Source organism: Oncorhynchus keta, chromosome 14 (assembly GCF_023373465.1).
Source record: "Oncorhynchus keta strain PuntledgeMale-10-30-2019 chromosome 14, Oket_V2, whole genome shotgun sequence".
In the NCBI taxonomy this organism is placed as follows: domain Eukaryota; kingdom Metazoa; phylum Chordata; class Actinopteri; order Salmoniformes; family Salmonidae; genus Oncorhynchus; species Oncorhynchus keta.
In genome coordinates, this window is record NC_068434.1 from 62,780,403 (window position 1) to 62,803,044 (window position 22,642).

At 40.5% G+C, this 22,642-nt stretch overlaps 1 protein-coding gene across 2 annotated transcripts in view; it reads right to left on the reverse strand.

The window, feature by feature from the left end:
• Positions 1-18,478, reverse strand: part of LOC118393753 (cadherin-8-like) — an 81,356-nt gene extending 62,878 nt beyond the window's left edge. For both annotated transcript variants that reach the window (XM_035786794.2, XM_035786793.2), the window contains exons 1-2: positions 18,234-18,478; positions 15,257-15,714 (exon numbers count right to left, since the gene is read on the reverse strand). In XM_035786794.2, the coding sequence (XP_035642687.1) occupies positions 15,257-15,511 (255 nt within the window). In that variant the 5' untranslated portion in view covers positions 15,512-15,714; positions 18,234-18,478. The remainder of the gene's footprint in view (positions 1-15,256; positions 15,715-18,233) is intronic.
• Between the last annotated feature and the right edge of the window lie 4,164 nt (positions 18,479-22,642).

The following is a 22,642-nucleotide window of genomic DNA, read 5'->3' on the forward strand; positions in this document are numbered from 1 at the left end:
TGCATGACTGCATTTAGTCACTTTCCCTACTACAGTATTAAATAACTTAAATGTGATATGCTGAAAATACCCTATGAAACAGAGCTTGTCTTGTAGTGTTATCTTGGGATAAAGCACAGTACAATTCAGAATATACATGCATTACCTTATAACATATTCATGCAAATATACTACATCACCAAAAGTGTGTGGACACCCCTTCAAATGAGTGCATTCGGCTATTTCAGCCACACCCGTTGCTGACAGGTGTATAAAATCTAGCACACAGCCATAGACAAACATTGGCAGTAGAATGGCCCATACTGAAGAGCTCAATGACTTTCAACATGGCACCATCATAGGATGCCACCTTTCTGACAAGTCAGTTCGTAAAATGTCTGCCCTGATAGAGCTGCCCCGGTCAACTTCTGTTATTGCTGTTATTGTGAAGTGGAAACGTCTAGGAGCAACAACGTCTCAGCCTCAAAGTGGTAGTTCACATAAGCTCACAGAATGGGGCCATCGAGTGCTGAAGCACGTAGCGCGTAAAAATCGTCTGTTCCCGGCTGCATTACTCACTACCAAGTTCCAAACTGCCTCTGGAAGCAATGTCAGCACAAGAACTGTTCATCGGGAGCTTCATGAAATTAGTTTCCATGGCCGAGCAGCTGCACACAAGCCTGAGAACACCATGCACAATGCCAAGCGTCGGCTGGAGTGGTGTAAAGCTCGCGGCCATTGGAATCTGGAGCAGTGGAAACACGTTCTCTGGAGTGATGAATCACGCTTCATCATCTGGCAGTTCGACGGTCGAATCTGGGTTTGGTGGATGCCAGGAGAACACTACCTGCCCCAATGCATAGTGCCAACTGTAATGTTTGGTGGAGGAGGAATAACGCTCTGGGGCTGTTTATCATAGTTCGGGCTCGGCCCCTTAGTTCCAGTGAAGGGGATTCTTTGTGTCAACAGTTTGAGGAAGGCCCTTTCCTGTTTCAGCATGACAACGCCCCCGTGCACAAAGCAAGATCCATACAGTGAAGCAAATAGTGTCCTTCCTGGAATGGTGGCTATAACAGGAAGGGGGAGGGGGTTGTCCCTGTATGAGTGCCCCTCCCTATTACCCCTGACTGGGAGATGGATTCTGGCTGTCACACCTGCCTGACTCTGTTCCTGCCAGATGTGGAAGGGTCACAGGGAAAGCACCCAAACACTCATCAATCTCACCATTGTCCAATGCTCCTCTGGCTTCTATAACAGGTTCCAATATCCATTTAGTCGCTCCAGATGCTGACAAAAATGCTTACATACACAGAAATGGGGTGGTGAAATCTATTGACCTGAAATACCTGTGTGGGTAGATAAAAAAACAAATATGGAGGGAGAGATAAGAAGAGTTAAATGCCATATTTTGTTACATTTAGAGCAAATGAATGGAGATATAGAGATACTTCTTCCAAGACATTTTAAAGCGAGAAACTATCAATTCCAAGGATTTTAGGTCAAAAACTAGCTCTTATTTGGGGTCTGTTGTGGTCATAATAGAGGAAGAACAGCGTTTCCTTGAGCGATGTATAATTTGTCTAACATTGTTCCTGCTGTAAAAAGGCTCTGCAACAATAATGGTGTGAAAATATTGTATTTTTCCCCCTCCCCACCCTTTAGTTCCCTCTCTTCATTTTTAATTCTCTCAACTCCTTGCTCTCCAGGGGTTGAGAATAATGTACACAAGCACCACAGCAGAATTGAGAAGTGCTCGTGTTGTTTGTGCCTGGTGAAAGAAATCCTCACCGCATTTTCTTTCCCCAAACAGACTTAATTGCAGAGAATCAGAAAGTTGGAGAATTCCCCCAGTATGCAGATCCCACTTTGATTCTGTCACTCATACTGTGGAGCTTTTGATTAGCCATTGTTCGACACAGCCTTTTCATGACCATGAACGGTTACCAGGCGCCCGCTATTAAACTAACTTACAGTAACTTCATGCCCTTCTCTAACTGGGGCACCAGCTCGACCTCAAACAGCTTGTTATTGGAGGATCACAACATAATACAACTTCTATTCAAGGGAACAAGCTGGTAGAAAGAAAACTAGCAAAAAAACAGGGATAATTCAGTGACAAATTGGAAACCAATAGGTTTCTGGTACCTACATGAGGCATAGCAATAATACATGACATACAATAGATACAGTCAATTTAGTTGAAGTCACAATGGGGCAAATCTCATCATATCCTAATCAGATGATCAGAAGTCAATATATAAATTCCCCTATCAACAAATCCACTCACAAAATCTGCCATGATTTGTTGAAAATGGATTGTTATTTTCTGAGCTTGCTGTATATGGCAGATGGTGCTAGACTAACCCCGTCTTCATAGCCACCAGTCTATGTACCTGTGTGTGTGTGTGTGTGTGTGTGTGTGTGTGTGTGTGTGTGTGTGTGTGTGTGTGTGTGTGTGTGTGTGTGTGTGTGTGTGTGTGTGTGTGTGTGTGTGTGTGTGTGTGTGTGTGTGTGTGTGCGTGCGTGCGTGCGTGCGTGCGTGCGTGCGTGCGTGTGTGTGGGAGAGAGCGAGAGTGTGTTTGCGAGAAAAAGAGAGGAAAAGAGAGAGCCCATGAGACTTTCCCGCTAACACCTACTCCTCATGCTGTACAGAGGGAGTCCTTGCCTGAGGACAACTTTTACAGTGTCAGTGTCAGAGCAGACGGATGACTTGTTCTTCAGTGGCTTGCTAGTCCTCTCAGACAGTGAAGTCACACTGCCTGGCATTCCCAGAGCTGCTTGCCAGAGTGCCTGGCCCGACCCAGCTCCCTGATTTACACACATCAGAGGGCGAGGCCAGTTGGGATCGTCACTTTAACTGCCTGCAGAAGCCTTCTCCCAGGCTAAGTGACTAACTCCACAAGATTGGATTCATATGCTAAAGGTCAGGACAGTAGATCATAAGGCCTACATGGTCTGAGCCGGAAATGAATCCCAAGGCATCAGTAGTAGGGTAAATTAAGCTATCCCGAAATGTGTTTTCCTCAACACTATTGTTAATTACTACCACAAAACGACAAGTGAATCGAGAAGGAAATAAACAAAAACTATTGACTAATTAATGTGTTTGGGGGATGGAACTTGTTTTTGCTAATTGGCATTCATATTTTAAAGGGACACTTTCTGTTCATGGTGACGAATGGCTCATAACACAATGCTTCCTAAGAGGATACTTATATTATTTGACAGGTTTTATCTTCGATATTCTACCCATACACAAATGCAGCGACATTTCCGCTCCAATGAAATATGTAAAGAACTGTAACTGTGCAAAGACACTATAATTAACAATGTTGTCATTTCTTTGCAAAAATGCAATATTTGTTTTCAGATATACTTTTCTGGTCATTGAACATGAAGACAAAAACAATGATTTGTCCTGAGGCACTAATTCTACGCCTTCCATAACTTTCACCACTAGTCATTAATACAACAGTTGTAACCACAGCCAGACAATGACGATAAGCAGCTCACTAGTGTTTGTGCATCGTAAGGATTGCGGTATAAACAAGAAAACTAAATCAGACATAAAACAAATTCTGCCCCAAGACAGAATGAAACAAACAGAATATTTCAACAAAATGGATGGGGATAAACATATCTTGCCTGGAGAATTCCAGATTTGCCAATATACAAGCACTCTATAAATCAAAGTTTTCCTCCAATTTGCACTTGTTCAGATATCTGGGGGGACTGTGTTTGTTTATTTTCCCCTCAGAGTCTGGCAGTTAACCACTTTGAAATTAAGCCTGTGACAAAACATAGAGACGTATTGTATGGGAAAGCAGGCATGTCAGCTTTGGAGAACACGATTTATACTCATACATTATATTCTATTTACAAACCGCATTAACGCCCATGGCAAAATCCCCTCTCCCATAAATCTAGGGTATCCCTTCTTCTCCTAGTATCTGACTGGCCCGCAGTTTTCAATTTCTGGAGCAAGAAAAGGACAGAGGTATAAAGCTCTTTCGACTGTTACATCTGTTCTACTTTATTACCAGTCTTTTGGGAAAATAGGAGGACAAGCTTTGCAGCCAGCTATCTGTTTACATTTTCTCTACAACACTATATTGGAATTATAATTGTGTTCTATGGTGCCTTCTTTTGGTGCATAGGTCTGTTTAAAGGTCCTGTGGTGCCAGAGAAATGAAGAAAAATGAAACCATTTTTGAGGGATTCGATTACTTGGTAGAAAGCTCAGCTGCACAGATTTCTCCTCTCTCTTTTTTCCTTCATGGTGCCACTCTCGCGGGAACGATGATATTAAAGGGGGAATGGGGCTGCTGCAAACACATAGAAAATATTTAGCAATTAAGGCTGATGCAGACAAAGGAAATATTATTATTGATGGAGGATTATGAATGGGATAATTACAACGGATCTAATGTTCACAGTCACAATTCTAAGTGCCTGGCCAAAGTGATATTAATTGCTTATTGACTTTAGTGACTCCCAATGTTCGAGGTCACAGTGTTCAAGGTTACATGGTGCATTTGGTTGGTTAGAGGTGCCTTGGAGTCCAGCCATCACCAGATTGGATATCTGAGCCTGGCAAATAGGGCTTGGTGAATAAAACATTGGTGAATAAAACAAACATTATTTTGTGCACATTTTCTTCTCCCGCATTTGATTCTCAACTGTTCATAAAGATTGTATGCATGTTAGGAGGTTGAGTATCTTCAGGATAAAAATGTACATTACTTTAGTGAAACAGTGTTACCAACCAACTTTTGCCTGCAGTTGAAGGTGGACGGGAGGTTGATAATGATGATGAGTCTCAACACGAGGTGAATCTGAAGCAGCACAAAGTTAATTATTCAGTCTAGATTGGCAGTGCTCTCTCTCTCTCTCTCAACTCATGTCCACCTATTGATTAAGCAGAGGTTTTCAACTTGGCCCCGTTTCCACCTCATGTTATAATTTCCTCCAAAATATGAGACTGTCAATAAGTAATTACTTGCTTGGCAATTTGCAAAATGCAAAATGTTCATCGGAGAGTGGAAGATCCATATCAATTGTTCATTTACATATGCAAATGAATCTAGCAGAAGGAAAACCAACATCAGTGCCATCAACATTTGAATGCGAGTGCTAAAAAGCCAAGGTGCTACAACAGAGAAAAACAATGGTCTACAGAGTGAATTTGGAGAAATGTCAAAAGCCCGAAACGTATGTTAGGGTGTAATTTCAGTGGGGAACAAATGTGTCCAGATTTGATCACTCTTGTAAGCAGTTCCGTATGTGTGGCATACATTAGTGGGAGATGGACTCTTAGCTGCTCCATTAGTCTTCCCCAGATAATGCAACACATTTTAGCCCCCGTTTACTTAACATGCAGGATCCGGCCCCTCTATTTGCTCTAATCAACTGATAAGACGAAAGCCCTTTCTCCAACCCCTGGAGGGTGAAAACGGAACTCCTAATGGTCATTAGTAGTAATTATGTTCCGTAACTGGCACATCCAGCCCCTTTACTGTGTTGATCCCAGTCGGGCACAGGGGACCCAGATAGCTGATCCAAGGCACTTCTGGGCATGCCGTTATCTGCCAGGCAGACCGCAGCTCGTAAGATAAAAGTCAAGTTAACTTTCCGGTGTGATGAGACATACGGTGTTGTTTAGGCCAACGTGATTTGAGCAACACTGTTTCTTTTGTTTGGGAAAGTGTGCTGAGGTGTGTGTGTGGGTGTATGTGGATAGAGCAAGAAGAAAGATTTAGCACTGTATCACCATTGTATGAGCTAATTGTTGACAACCGTATCCTGAGGACACAATAAGCTAGGCTAAGTCCAGGGCTGGGCATGTAACAATAGCCTCAATCAGCTGACACAGCCTTTTTCAAAATGGTTTCTGTGGAGTTGTGATTTTATGCAATCCGTTTTCCTCTCCTTTCTCAGATCAAACGCCTCTGCCCTAATCCCAAGAGCCGAACCTGTGGAGCGTGATCCTTATCGACAAGTGCAAAGCCAGTGCAGACAGAGTGGGATTCAATTACATATGCACAGACCTTTTCAGAATACAGCATCCTTGCTACTAGTGATGCAACAAAGGATGGAATCTCCTTACTCTTGCATTGTAAACGTTTGATAATCCAATCCAAAAGACTCATCCCGATTCTTCCAAGGGCCCGACCTTTCAGATGTGATGAGATGAACCTGTTCAGTCAGTTGATGAGCAGGCTACCTTGAAATTAGTATGTCTCACTAAGTACATTGTTGAAAAGGTTATTGAATTCATATTTTAATGTCTGAACATCATTGCCATGATTAAATGAAAAGAACAGAAATGAACATGAATAATACAACAGCCATTGTCAGCTAGTCATAATCTCAGTGTTAATTGGCTTTGCTTTTTATCCTACTTGATATAAATCAGATGTAGTGATAGAGCTGTATTATTGCAACGCCCACATGTTCCATTTTTGCCCTTATTAGTGACATACGACGATGATATGTAACTCAACCGCCTTAAAGTGAACCCAAATCTAGGCCGAATATGTTCCACTGAAGATGCATCTTTAAGCGATAGCTTAATCAAGAGCAATGGGAACTGTGTGAAGAGAGGACGGCATACGGGGAATCATCTTTGTATATACAAGACAACAGGAGTGTGTTTCCTATCCGCTGGCTGTGACGAGGCAGGCCATTGTCAGAAAACTAATAAAGAGGCTCCATGTGTTGTAGTGCGGTAATTACACAGCCTGGGATATCGGTACGCTATTTATGAAAACATTGTGCATCAACAAAAAGAAAAGGTCATCAACATGGAAACACCACTAGCATTAGCATTTTCACAGCCCACACTGTGTACCTCTATAAATGGGAGATAAGAAAACATGACATTCTTTTTTTTGAGTGCAAGAAAACATTGATAAACATGGCACATTTTAGCAGTGGGGATACAGGCTACTGTGATTGGAGCAAACATCACCAGGTAGGGGGATATACAAATAGTGAAAAATACGGTGCTGTGTGGCAGCATCAATCCAGAGGTCGCACTCGGTTTGCTAGGTCATCCCCTATGAGTGAGTGTGATACATTTTAAGACCAATGAAGATATGAAGTGATGAAACTATCACAGCAACTGTAAATATAGGTACACTCCTTCCCCGGGTACCTGTTACTCATAGGTCAATGATCAATAAACATCATATATCTACAATGTGAGTAGTTCCCAAAAGATGTATCTGTGATTGACATTGGTTGTGCTATTTAAATGATCATGCACATGAGGTAGTACCATTTCTCACTACGTGGTGGAGCAGGTGAACTCCTTGATGTTTATTCACATTTCCAGGGTAACCAGATGAGCTCGGGATATGGGGCTCAAGTTAAACGTCAGTCCGCATGGGCAGTGATGTCAAAAGACTTAAAAGAAATATGTACCTTTGATCATTGGACCCTCTTCTATTGATAACAAAACAAAAATATGCATATCGTAACTGTTCATTGTACGATAGAACGGTAGAGAGTGAGGAAATTTTTAAAAATTCAATAAAAAATTCAGACTTATCTTGTGAATCTCTATGGACACTATCAGACATGTCCTTCCCAGTTGCATAACCAAACTGATGATATACCATTATAGCTACGCCCCAAGAATAATGCATTTCACTGTACTGCAAGTCATAGCTTTTCACACAATTGTTGGCTTACTCGTATTCCTCCCATCCCTCTTGCTTACTATCAGCCAAGGGCACATGTCTGAACAACACAATACAGCGAAGAGATGCTGTATAACGGCATGTGTGTGTCTAAAACAGAAGCCCATTACCAACACAATTGGCGGCTAACAAAGAAAGCCATCCCTCTTTGAGCACTATTCCACAACCCTACATGTTCAGTCCTGATTTCCATTAAGGATTCATGACTGATCTGGATTTTATATTACAGCGTTCTGAATTTTTCATGCACGCACCCACCCCCCACCCCGTCATCCAAAAGAAAAGGGAGAAAAAAAAACAGAAAAATCTGCAAATATTTTATACCCATAGGTTTCACACATTTCACTGCATTGCCACGACTACCTGCCAGTAGGTCCTTTCTATATGATGGACGTTAAATCTTTATTTGTAAGGCTTTGCTGTTGAATCATGGACACCATTGAGATGCAAATACAGCCAAACACATTGGCAGAGGATATGAGTTTGTATGTGCACTGGGTTGTTGAGAAAGTTGCCCTTTTAAGGTGTTTTATTCCTTCAGCAATTATTTCAGCTATTTCTAGCTATTTCTTTCTTTTTGCAAAAAGGATCATTAAACAGAAATAATTCATTTGTGATAAAGGTCAGAGGCACAGTCTGTTGGCTGAGGCAGTGTCACTGAGAAACGCCTGGGCCATTGATTCTCCATGGATACTTTCTTTTACAATTTTTCCTGCTCAACTCAACATAATAGCTACAAAACAGTGACTAAGGTTAGCACCTTTTTTCCCTTTCACTCTGCTATGATTATCGTCATCTTTGCAAGTGGAGATTGGTAAAGAAATGGGTCTTCAAGCAAATGTCAGCGCCATTGTTGATTTCAGCTTTGTTGTTATTTTGGTACAGGAGGGTGAGGTGCGAGGGGGAAAGGGGGCGGATTCTGTCATCTTAGAGAATTCCAGAAATAGGCTTTCCTCCCACCCCTTCCCATTGTCTTCTTCCGGCAGCCCACATGTGCTCCTAGCTAACCATGAAGCCAAATGCACAATAACAACATCCATTCTTAACAAGATTACTTTGTAGTCCCAGTTTTGCTCCTAGGCTGTGTATGGGAGTAGAGGCACAGGGATAAGCTGTGCTGCCTGCAGCTACTCATGCTGAGGATGCCATCCATAGGAGAGAGATGGAGAGCTGAGCCAAACATCTACTGGCTCAAAGGGTATCTTAGCTGCCCACGATCACTGAAAGAGGCCAATTAGTAGGTTTTAGATCATTATAATCGTAGATTTGAATAATCAGATTTGGATAATTTGTAACCTCAATTATGGCAAATTGATCCTGCCTGCCCAATGTTTAGTGCATGTCTTGAATGAATATAGGCCTACATTACATTCACCCATAGAGGGTGACATAAAGGTCACATCCCAACATGTCTCCATAATGAGCTCTCTATAGTGGTACACATACGGTGCATGTATAATATCCCCAGAATAATTGGGGTTAGTTAACTGGCATATCTAGAAGACAATGAATGATGGAATGTCAATAAAAGACTGTGAGACTGAAAGCATTAAGCCTGTGGATTAAACAAATGGCTTTTTGGGTTGGGGAAAAGTGAGAAACCCAAAAAAGAGATGATTTAGCCAAAGCAATACACAAGCAAAGCATTAGAGGTGAACTGCTTAATTCCAATTATTAGTTTGAGCAGAGTTCACGGCACTTTGCCAGCCGACTCCGTTCAGCCGCTCATTGCACCAATACCACATCTACAGATTGAGCCGGGGCCAGGATGCAGGAAGCAGAGCCGCCAGTCGCTAGAGGAGAGGTTAATACCACATATCAGCTCGCTAACACTGACATGGGAGCACTAATCACTGCAAGCCTTTCCAAGGTTATATCACAAAATACCCATTTATTATGAATCTGCACTAAATCCTGAAAATACCCATAAGTAGCTGTATGAATCTGGTCATACACTCACTAACCCAGAACCTTGGTGTGAACAATGGCTACCTTGTCATATAGTCAGGGTTTCTGTGGCAACAGACTTGGACACTGTATGCATATACTGTAATATTTGATGCATGTATAGGGAACAATTGTCTCACTCTATATAATATATGACCTTAAGAGTATATATCACTGCGTTTGAGGGATTGTGGCATCTCTTGCTTCCTACATCTTGCCTGACGATATATGCATGCTGTTCATTGTGCAATCACACAGTCAGTCAAAAGGTAACAATGAGAGAGGAAATAGAGTATGTGTGTGTATGTGCACGTACTGTATGTGATTTACACAGGCACCATCTAAGTGTTATTGCCATAAGACAAGGTGTAGGTGTGCATGTTGGTGTATCTGAGAGAGAGCGACAGAAAGAAAGAAAGAAAGAAAGAAAGAAAGAAAGAAAGAAAGAAAGAAAGACAGACAGACAGACAGACAGACAGACAGACAGACAGACAGACAGACAGACAGACAGACAGACAGACAGACAGACAGACAGAAAGAAAGAAAGAAAGAAAGAAAGAAAGAAAGAAAGAAAGAAAGAAAGAAAGAAAGAAAGAAAGAAAGAAAGAAAGAAAGAGAGCGAGTGAGCAAGAGACAGACAGAGAGGGAAAAAGAAAGAGAGAGAAAGAGAGACAGAGAGAAAGAGAGACAGAGAGACAGACAGACAGACAGACAGACAGACAGACAGAGACAGACAGACAGACAGACAGACAGAGAGAGTGTGAGAGAGAGAGAGAGAGAGAGAGAGAGAGAGAGAGAGAGAGAGAGAGAGAGAGAGAAAAAAGGAATGAAAGAAATAATCAAAGAAAGAAAGAGAGAGAGAGCGAGAGACAGACAGACAGAGGGTAAAAGAAAGAGAAAGAGAGAGAGAGAAAGACAGACAGACAGACAGACAGACAGACAGACAGACAGACAGACAGACAGACAGACAGACAGAGCAAGCGAACTGACAGACAGAGAGAGAGAGAGAGAGGGAGAGAGACCTAGAGAAGAGCATGAAGAGAAATAGAACGTCAGCATTTATTTAAGTCCTGCATTGTATGCATTTTTAATGATACAACACCTGGTCAAAAGCAATTGCAATTGGACTTTTACAATTGCACTCATATCATGACTGTGGTGTTTTAGATTATACTTCCTACTCATTTTTGGTTTTGTCCCTGTGCCCCTCCACACCACACACATACACCTTGTTAATGGGGAGCAAAACGACAACACAGAGCAATAGACAACCTGTCATCCTCTTCCAAGGAAGCAATAATGTGATCCCACAGCTCAATCAGACTCAATGCTGGGGCCTGGTGTTTTATTACAGTCACTGTAGAAATGGAATGGGGGACTGGGCTCATGTTCCAATGATATAAAGGCCTCCATGATATATACTAGCAGTAACAGAGTAAGATAACCCACAGCAGAGAGACATACAAGGAGAGAATATTTGTTATAAATGTTATAGTTAGACTGATTCTGTAGTCGATACCTATCATTTTGGTCTCCACATTAGCGTTCATTAATGAGGAGTAATACTCGTGTTCACTCCTCCTCCGAAGCCTTCAATCAAGAGCGAAGATCAATATCCACTCGACCCTGCACTGACTCCGTCCTAACCTAAGCAAATGCAGGGTAACGCGTGGGATCTTCTCAGATCACAGTTCACTTTGGACGGGGCTGAATTTGATCTACTAAAAAAAAAAAAACTCGTCAGGAAGCTCAGAGGAGGACGTCGTCTGTAGCAGCACCAACACCCAGAGAGAGCTTGCCGCCACGCATTATTGAAGTCGAATACGACGAAACTTGAACACTGTCAGCCCCCCCCACCCCCACCCCCCACACACACACACACACACTCCATCGCCCCTGAGGACAAGCTTTCCAGGACTCAAGAGTCCCTCTCACTTTAACAAAGCCTATCATACAGAAGGAGAGAGCGAACTGACAGATGAATAGGAGTAAAACTTCAGCCAGCTCCTTGGTACTCTTATGGGATAAACAAACATCTGGGACTTGCCTGGATACCCGATGAGTGTCTCTTCACCTGTGAGGAGCAGTGCACCAAGAGTGGTTGTCACTTAGTGAAATATCCTATGACAATATTTCAAAATTATAGTGATGGTGAGGAGCTGTTGATCAAAGAATTAGTATCAATATATGGGTGATTTTAATCAAATCAGTTGCTAACCAAAGAAAAGTTGTGAGATACGGGATCTATATCCAAGCCCACACTTTTGCAGGCCTTGCATGCTATCCATCTTATGGTTACAGATATCTTGTTTTGAACAGCAAAAGGAAACATCTTCTTCCAAAAAAACAATATATAAAACGTTCATTTCTGCATTAATAATCAAACCCAATCTCTTTATTACTGTCAGTCCTCACAATCTTGTAGCTCAGTATGAATTGTTGAATATTAATGGTTATTATCAATTCTCTTTGTGCAAAACACATACAATTGAATCAGAGATAAAAGCATCGGACAATAAGAAACAGGATCATTTGGATACATCTGCACCACAATGGGAAGAATGGAGTCCATTCTCATCCATTCTTCAAAACATTCAAATACATGAGATCAAATGAAAAGGAAAATGAAAGTTGCATCAGCGCTATGTGAGACACAGCACACTGTAACACAGACTATAATCAATTTGACGCTTTACAAGCAGAGTCTAATTTTCTTTGGTTGGGAAAAAAAATGTTGATTTGCTGAATATGTATCTCTCCTTTCAGTGTAACGTTTGATTTTGTGGATTAAAATGACTGTGCACTTTGCAACATTACATGATTAAACTCACAGAGAGCTCAACTCACAGAGAGTTAAATCCAAGGATGAAAAGTTTTTAAAAGGTCACCATGAAAACGTACTATCCTGGCTTAGACTAGGATTTGTGAGAAGTTTGGACAGTCTGAGGAAGACTTAGTAAAATTAGGAAAAAAATCCCCAAAAATTAAACGTCATGCCAGAATATACACTTTATGCTGTTAATATGACGTTCTACAAATCAAATCTCCCACCTGCACTCACATTGCTCTTAATGAGTTGTTATTTTGGAAACATTGCTCAATCAGGGTTAATCTTAAAATCCCCTGCACACCACTTCTACATTGGAGCAACAAGCTTTTACAGCTGTCTCGTCAGCTTCAGTTTTACAGGCACTGCGTTCCCTTCAAATGGGAGTGACACAGGGTAACGCAGATCCAGCTCAGTGAATCACAATGTCAGACTGGCGGTGCTGTAAAGAACAGCAAGGATGACGCTGTCTCTCATTGTGACCATCTCACACTCCCACACCGCTCACTTTTACATTTATGCTAATAGTCTCCTTCCAATGCCAGCAGGAACTCAAGGGGATCTTGGTCGCTGAAAAGACAGGAGATCTATGTATAATTAAACATCAGAGTGCCGCACAATAAAATGTAAAGGATGGAATGAGTCTAATCTCGGCCTGGGGTTCCTCAATAATCAACACACAACCACAGGCTGCACTGAAAAACTGAGATCTGAATCACACCTCCCACTTCCATTTGATTCATTTTTTAATTAAGCATGAGAAAGAGAGAGCCAGAGTGTGAGTGAGAGACAGAGAGAGAGAGAGAGAGAGAGAGAGAGAGAGAGAGAGAGAGAGAGAGAGAGAGAGAGAGAGAGAGACATCATACAGGTGTAGGATCTTAATTTGACCAGTTTCTCACAGCAGGAAAATAATCCTGCAGCAACAGGTTTTAATGTGTGGATTAAAATGAATGGACACTTTTGTTGAGGTTGATACATGATGATTGCCTTTTTAAACCTTGAATATCCCACAAGATAGCATTTCCTGCTACACAGGACTTTTCCTTCAACAACAGGGTGATCAAATGAAGATCCTACACCTGTATCTTACTGCAACATTGAACTTATCTTTGCTCTGCCAGCCATGCTCAGGAGTACTTAACCTTGTGAATAATAATGCAACTCATCAACACTGTCTCTCAAATGCGAGACAAATCCATCCTCAACCAAACTAACTCCTACAATCCTTGCGATGTCCTTCAGCCTACACATGCTAATTATTTTGAGTGAGAACGGCTAAATATGCTTAAAACAATCCCCGACTAAGAACAGGGGCTTCATGCACACCTAAAACCAAACAGATTTGAGTGCTATCCTTACTTGCCATGAACCCTCCTGGCAATTCTCTCCAGCAGTGTGACCAACTCTATATGCATGCCAAAAGCTGCATCAATCTAATTCAAAGATACACCTTGGAGATCATTACAGGGATACGAAGAGCCATTAGAGGATCCGGCAGAGACTGTTTAACTGAAACTCGTGAAATATGAATGCTGCACTTATCTATATTTTGGTGTTTGTATGGTAGTTGGAAAACACATGTGTAAACACAGCATTTGAGCATGTGATTTAATGATATACCCATGTGACAATAATCCCCCCCAAAAATCAAGTTAGAGTGCTAAATTAGGTGACATCCTGCCAAACTTTAGGCTTTCAGACAGTACTGTAGGGCTTAATGTTCCACCTCATGAATATTTAGAGACTTCTACCAAACCATGAAGCCCTTGCTTTATAGTACCATTCTGCTATTAATTATGATCATCATGAATTCCTTCTTTATCGCTGTTATGTTTTGCAAAGATTGAACATAAAACTATGTGTTTTTCATATTGCAATGGTGGGATAGGGATTGAGATATAGGTGCAGCAATCATTCAAACAACATAATAGCTGCCTTGTCATTTCAGCATGCCCCCAACTACTAGTAGTATATGTCATGACAGCATTAAGGTACAAAATATACAGCAAGAAATAACCTCCTCAATAAATCGATAAACAGCTGCAGTACGGTATGTGTAAATCATGCTACTGTGGGGTCAAATATTATCCTTGATGGCATATTCTGTTGCATGTGCTAGAGTGGTTGGGTAATGGTCAGAGGTGGTAGCTGCCAGGTTGAGACTCCCCAGGTGCGTTCTTGCAATGAGCTGTGAACAAGCTGCTTCGGCCTGCCTCGTCAACAACCCTCACTGGGCCCTGAGCCCTGAGCCTTGGCCCGGCCACGTCTACACAGGCCAGGTACCAGGTGTCCCTCATCCTTTGGAATATAGGGCTCTTTCAAATGCTCAACAATGAAATGTTGCAAAAATTCCCCCTTTTTATCCTTGTGTTCCTATGACAAATACTTCAAAGGAAAACCACACCCAATACCCTGGCCAGCAAAAGAACGAAAATGGAAAATGGAAAAGAAAAAGATAGAATAAAACAACGAGTAGATATTTCTACTGTACACGTGGTTGTACTGTAGGTCATTCCACTGCAATGTAACGCATCATTAGTTATTCATTTTCACTCTGTTATTCCATATTTCAGGGACACGACACAAAACGCCTCAGCGCAGAATTTGGTAGCTCTGGATTTATTTGTTCTCTCCAAAACCCTGCATGAGATCAGGCCAGTGTCTGTCTCTCTCTCCAGCACTAAAACTAGCCCACAAAAATGTAAAAAAAAAAAAACTATTGTGGAGCATTTAAATGGCTGAATTAATGTTTCTACACGATAAGCAAGCTTAATATACAGCTGACAATTACAGTACTCACCCTGCCAACTAGAATTGGATCTGGTCCAGAGAACTCCTCCAACACAAACATTTGATTCCAAACCCATCCTCTCTTGGCTCGACTAAGTATTCTTTGTCCTTCGGCGAGGCCACGTAGGAGCGCAGTGGAACCAGTTTGTAAACTTTTGGACTGGCTGATGATGGGGGTCATGGATGTATAAGGAACACACGTAATCCACACAAGCAACAAGGAAGTCCACACGTCTGTCAGCATCTCCTCGGACCGTTTGGGCATTGTTATGACACTTATTTTCCCAAGATCAACAGCTCTCCCTTAGATGATTAACAAAGGTTACTTCTTCCTTCTTTGAGCGTCAGAGCTTGAATTCATTGTGCGATGAAGGTCACTCACATGGCTTCATTTGCCTCCATTGCAAATGGTGAGGGGATGTACTACTCAATACACCATCCATTTGGTGTTCCTGCAGTGTGAACGATCTAAAAGGGAGAAAACAGAGGTGATCTGTTTTAATCGTATAAATTACAAGGCAACTCCAGTATTCAAAGGAAGGAACCCGAGAGAGCGAAATCAAGGTCCTCACTTTAGATCAGTGGTACCTGACTTTTAAAGCAATATTTAATATTTAACGTGTACAAACAATCACTAGAGTTAGTTAATGATAATCAATGGACGATAACAATGATATCAACCATTTATTAATCAAAGAAAATGACAGGAGCAGGAAGAGCTGAAGAGGCAGTCCTCTTCATTACAAATGGTATGAAGCAGCAGAAAGCATTACCCTGTGTGATCCTGTGCTCATATCAGACTGCTACAATGTAGGGTAAATGATTGTGTCTCTGGTCTTATACATCTGGTCCAGTCTGATACATGAGATTGCCTATCTTTAATCTGATGTTCTGGAGATTATCCTTGAAAGATTTTGAGCAATTACATGTTGGTTATGATAATTGTTTTCATATTACTTTGGATCAAATGCATTTACTAATATGCTTTTCATCAAATACCATAGCCATATGAGTCAAATGTCCCACATATAACTGTAATTGAGGCTTGAAAAGATCAGAGCAGGTAATCTATTTCAGTAAGTACTTATATCCCTGATGAGATCATGCCTGGAGTAATATGATATAATCTTGCTTATCAACTCATCTACTACTTCTATACAAGTGATTGAATGAAAATCAACTATTATTTTGACTGTAAAGAGAGAAATCAGTGTTAACATTGTGGTACATAAACTGTTTTACAAATATACCATTCGTGGTACTTCAATCTAATATACAAGAAGTGTCTACAGAACTTGATGTTCATTTACTAGAAAAAGTAAAAGAGTGGCATGTTGCAATGTGCATACAGATGCCAATTTTAGTCCTGCAATCATAGAATTCATAGGATTTTAAATAGCCTATTCAGACCAATGAGGGAATCTTCCACATTACGTCAATTGAGATTAAACAATATGAAATGGGAAACGACCAATCATTCTCCTCATTAACAAAATAATTTAAAAATCTCATGGGCAAATGCAAACACTCAAAAACGGTCTCTCCATTTATCAAAGTTTTTAAAGAAAAAAGACAGCAGTGACAGCATTGGAGTTCATAAGGATTTCTTGATAAAGGCCTGTGTACGACATAGCTATTAGAAATTACTCAAATAAACTGTGATAAACAAGTCAGGGATAAAAGCAAGGCTGAGGCAGATACCGACATTTCACAGACAGTAGACAGACATAATCCCTCTATGAACTGGATGGATTTCAAATACCTACTGTTAGTGCCAAGTAAAACATGACAACATTCTCTGTGCCAAATATTAATTGATAATAGTCAACGTGGTTATTACAGTTGAATGTATATATATATATATATATATATATATATATATATATATATATATATATATATATATATATATATATATATATATATATATATATATATATATATATATATATATATATATATATATATATATATATATATATACATATATATACATATATATACATATATACATATACATATATATATCCACACATATATATACACACACATATATATATATATATATATATATATGTGTGTGTGTGTGTGTGTGTGTGTGTGTGTGTGTGTGTGTGTGTGTGTGTGTGTGTGTGTATATATATGTAGCATGTTTCAATTTGGACGACATGGCAAGTTTACATAGAAACATGCTATGGCTATGTTAATTATACACCCCAGAAGCCTAACAGTGCATCTGTATGTCTGCTGCCTAATCACGCTCACTTGCTGTTATTGGAATAAAGGAATAGAAACATCATAAACATCCAAACATTGAAATTATGCTTATTAATGATGACTGAAACCCTCATTGAATTACATGAAGACCGGTCCCGTATTAGCTCGTTGCCGGCTGGTTTCAGCACCACTCAGAGTGGATAGCGCCACATGAGGTAACGCTGGGCTTCAACTACGGTACTAGCCTTCACCTAGTCTGCATTGTCGAGAAACAAAATAGACTACAACACGTAGTAAGTCATTCAGAATAAATGTCCAGTGACAACATAACGCCTGGTCAACGATGTATGATTTTCTCATTAATTTGAAATGGTTGGTAACCACAAAAAAACGAAGACAAGTTGCTAAGTTAAACTACTTACATACTATGGTTTCACTGCAAATGGACAGCACGTCGTCTCAACTGCACTGCCTGGAAGTTAAGCATTCAACACATGTAGTTTCCTTTTCTATCCATCGAAGAGAGATAAAAATACACGGAGCTTAAAAAATAGACTACGACATTGGAAAGCTGCACTTCCTAAATAGTTTTCATATAGATAGTCAACCTTTCTTTCGACTCATTGTGCTGTCCTCATCCACAAGCTAATCTCGGAGTTTTTTTTGATATGCAGAACGATATGCAAACATGCAATAGAAGATCAAACAAAAGCCCCGTTCTCTCCCAAACATTTTCATGCACCTGTTAATATATTGTCCTTGTTACTTACTACAGTATCTCGCATCCTTGTGCTTGCACCATTCGACCCGTTCAAAAATGGATTAAAAGCATTGCTATTGCGTTTCTCTTTTCATTCAAGGAGAGACGTTTACAAATGAAAAAATATAACAAAAAGTGTGAAGACACGGTGGAAATCCTTACAGTTTAGTTACCCCGCAGTGGCACTACTTATTGTAGCTCCGTCAGGCTTGCTTGCTGACTAGAAAAGTGAGGAGATGGAGGAGAAATGTTCGGTGTGAAGAGCCTCCCCTTTTGCCGTGCCCATTGCACTGATGAAGAGGCAGGTCAACAGCCCGGGAAATTAATGCACGAGCTCAGACACCACACAACGTTTATGGTCCGGTCGGTGGTAGAGTATTGTTTCAAAGATACACTACATGACCAAAAGTATGTGGACACCACCTGCTTATCGAAAATCTCATTCCAAAATCATAGACATTAATATGGAGTTGGACCCCCCTTTGCAGCTTCAACAGCCTCCACTCTCTGTGAAGGCTTTCCACTAGATGTTGAAACACTGCTTTCTGGGCTTGCTTCAAGAGCATTCGTGAGGTGGGGCACTGATGTTGGGCGATTAGGCCTGTTTGGAAGCACCAAATAATCTACAATATCATTGTATGCTGTTGCGTTAAGATTTTCCTTCACTGGAATTAAGGGGCCTGGCTCGAACTATGAAAAACTGCCCCAGACCATTAGTCCTTCTCCACCAAACTTTACAGTTGGCACTATGCATTGGGGCAGGTAGCGTTCTCCTGGTATCCGCCAAACCCAGATTCGTCTATCGGACTGCCAGGCGGTAAAGCGTGATTTATCACTCCAGAGAATGCGATTCCACTGCTCCAGCGTCCAATGAATATCGCCGAGCTTTACACCACTCCAGCTGATGCTTGTCATTATGCATGGTGATCTAAGGCTTGTGTGCGGCTGCTCGGCCATGAAAACCCATTTCACGAAGCTCCCTACAAACAGTTATTGTGCTGACGTTGCTTCCTAAGGCAGTTTGGAACTTGGTAGTGAGTATTGCAACCGAGGACAGACGGTTTTTACGAGCTACGCTCTTCAGCAATCGGCTTCCCGTACTGTGAGCTTGTGTGGCCTAGCACATTTCCACTTCATAATAACAGTTGCCGGGGCAGCACTAGCAGGGCAGAAATTTGACAAACTGACTTATTGGAATGGTGGAATCCTATGATGGTGCCAAGTTGAAAGTCGCTGAGCACTTCAGTAAGGCCATTCTACTGCCAGTTTGTCTATGGAGATTGCATGGTTGTGTGCTCGTTTTTATACACCTGTCAGCAACGGGTATTGTGGAAATAGGAAAATCCACAAATTTGAAGGGGTGTCCACATACTTGTATGTATATAGTGTATCTGTATCTTACACTGTTTTCAGTCTAACAAAGCAATAGACACAAATGGACTTCAATTAGTTGCTTCAATCCAGTTATATGAGCTCACAGTCCATTTGTTGTTGGGTTTTCCTCCCCCCATCCATTCCAATACTGAAATTAAATATATAAATTAACCCGCTACTCATTTAGGCAGGCCTGCACGGTCACCTGATACACAAACAGGTAAGTCGCGAGAAGTTGTGAGAAACGTACTCTGTATTTTTCCAAATGTGGGCTTACTGCCGTGTTTTGCTTCAGTTATAGCTGACTATGTAGAAATGTGTTTATACAGACAATTTCCTTAAAATGCTTATTCATGTCTAAGCAACACATTCCTTTGACTAAAAACACTGTTTGCTTCAGAAGGTTACTCACTCTCAATTATTTGCAGCCAGAGGTGCTGAAATGATGGAGAGAAAAACAACATTTCTTGAATTGTGTTGCTTGAAGTCCTTCATCAAAATAACATAAACAATTATTATCAAAAGAAAAATGGTCTTCTTTGAAAAACCTATATGAAGGTAATATGAGCAGGCTATAACAAAAGGTGTATGCATAATTATATTGTCATAGAGTATGTTTTCACTGAAAGGGCACTCTATTTGCTTTGACTAAGGATGAAATAGTCGCTGTACTCATACAATACAAAACACAAGGGATAGTATTGCATTCTTGCTTCATGCAAAGCTATTGTTGCATGGAAACAGTAGCTGAAGGGTAAAACAACAGATAAACTACTAACACTGCTAACTTAACCACGACTTCCATTGTTACTGGTAGTGGTCACGCTGTAGATTATGATATAGAGCACTCCATGTTTAATGTGAGATATAGGCCTGTGCACTAGCAGAATACATCTGCAGTGTAGTGTCTCAGTGAAACAGAGTAACAGTGAGAGCCCTCTAGTGTTCAGCAGCCTATTAAGCTGCAGCTTTGACAGAGAGAGACACCGACTGGTCAGTCCTTCAGGCCTTCAGGGAATGGGCTTTATTAGTCAGAGTGGATGGTCAAGTTCAGTAAACACGCAGGGACACGTCTGTGTTTTTCAATTATGAGACCTCCTTATTAAACATCTGTGCTGCACATAATGCAGTAATGCTTATAGGCCCTACTGTTCCTCTGATATCCGTGTCAGGACTGGGATTACATTGACACAATTTCCCAGTCTAATTCAATATAATTTATCAATATTATTGATTCATACTCAATAGTAATAGTAGTTGTAATAGTAGCAGTAATAGTGGTAGAAGTCAATCTATCTTTTACCAGACATTAATTTCCGGGAAACTCAAAATGTTTTACACTACATGATTTCTCTTTATCCCGCTAAAAATGTTTCCCCTGACTCACTACTTAGGGCCTTTGACCAAGATGCCATAGATCCCAATTAGCAAAGATATCAACTCTACTATTATTTTTTATGAGCCATTTAATTTCCCGCCCACTCACACTTTGATGTTGCAGCATATTTCAGATGGGAATTCAAAACGGATATTTTTAAGAGCCTCTGCTATGTAGGAATATTTTCCTTATTTTATGCTCAAGCCATTTGCATTTGCTTATGCTACAGCATGCCATTTAACATTGGAGCGTCTATTTAAAATTAAGAGTGACACATCTTTATGCTTATGTTATGCTTCATGGAATCTCATCTGTATTATCTTACTTAACAGAACTTTAGACTGATGTAACTGGCTTGGGACCAGTGAGAGGATGAAGTTTCGTGTTTACTCCGTCTTCTTAAATACTCTTGAAACAGATTTTTGTGCATATACCAGTGGTGGGAAAAGTTCCCGATTGTCATACTTGAGTAAAAGTAAAGATACCTTAATAGAAAAGGACTACAGTAAAATTCTACTTGAGTAAATGTCTAAAAGTATTTGGTTTTAAATATACTTACGTAAGTATCAAAAGTATAAATACTTTAAAAAAAATCCTTATATTAAGCAAACCAGACGGCACTATTTTCTTGTTTTTTATTTTATTTGCAGATAACCAGGGGCACATTCCAGCACTCAGACATCATTTACAAATGAAGCATGTTTTTGGTGAGTCTGCCAGATCAGAGACATTAGGGATGACCAGGGATGTTCAAATCAAATTGTATTTGTCACATGCACCGAATAAAACATGTAAATAAAACCTTACAGTGAAATGCTTACCGACAAGAACCTTAACCAACAATGCAGTTTTAAGAAAATACCCCCCAAAAAGTAAGAGATAAAAATAACAAATGATTAAAGAGCAGCAGTAAATAACAATAGCAGAGCTATCTATATACAAGGGGTGTTGGTACAGAGTCAATGTGCGGGGGAACCGGTGTCGAGGTAATTGCGGTAATATGTACATGTTGGTAGAGTTATTAAAGTGACTATGCATAGACAATAACAGAGAGTAGCAGCTACGTTCCAGAGGGGGTGGGGGGGTGGGGGGGGGGCAATGCAAATAGTCAGGGTAACCATTTGACTAGCTGTTCAGGAGTCTTATGTCCTGGGTGTAGAATCTATTTAGGAGCCTCTTGGACCTAGACTTGGCGCTCCGGTATGCGGAGGCAGAGAGAACAGTCTATGACTAGGGTGGCTGGAGTCTCTGACAATTTTTAGGGCCTTCCTGTTCTCTTGATAAGCACATGAATTGAACCATTATCCTGTCCAGCTAAGCATTTAAAAAGTAACAAATAATTTTGTGTGTTGGGATACATGTATGGAGTAAAAAGTACATTATTTTCTTTAGGAATGTAGTGAAGTAAAAGTAAAAGTAGTAAAAATATAAATAGTAAAGTAAAGTACAGATACTCCAAAAAACGACTTAAGTAGTATTTCAAAGTGTTTTTACGTAAGTACTTTACACCACTGGCATGTAACCAATATTTTTCTCCACACTGAGTGAAGGTAATGATGGTTTTAAATAAGATTAACATCCTACACTTTTTTCCGGATAACATTTAATATAATGAAATAAGTGAACAGCATCTTAGAAATCACTAAAACACTATACTATCTAAATGA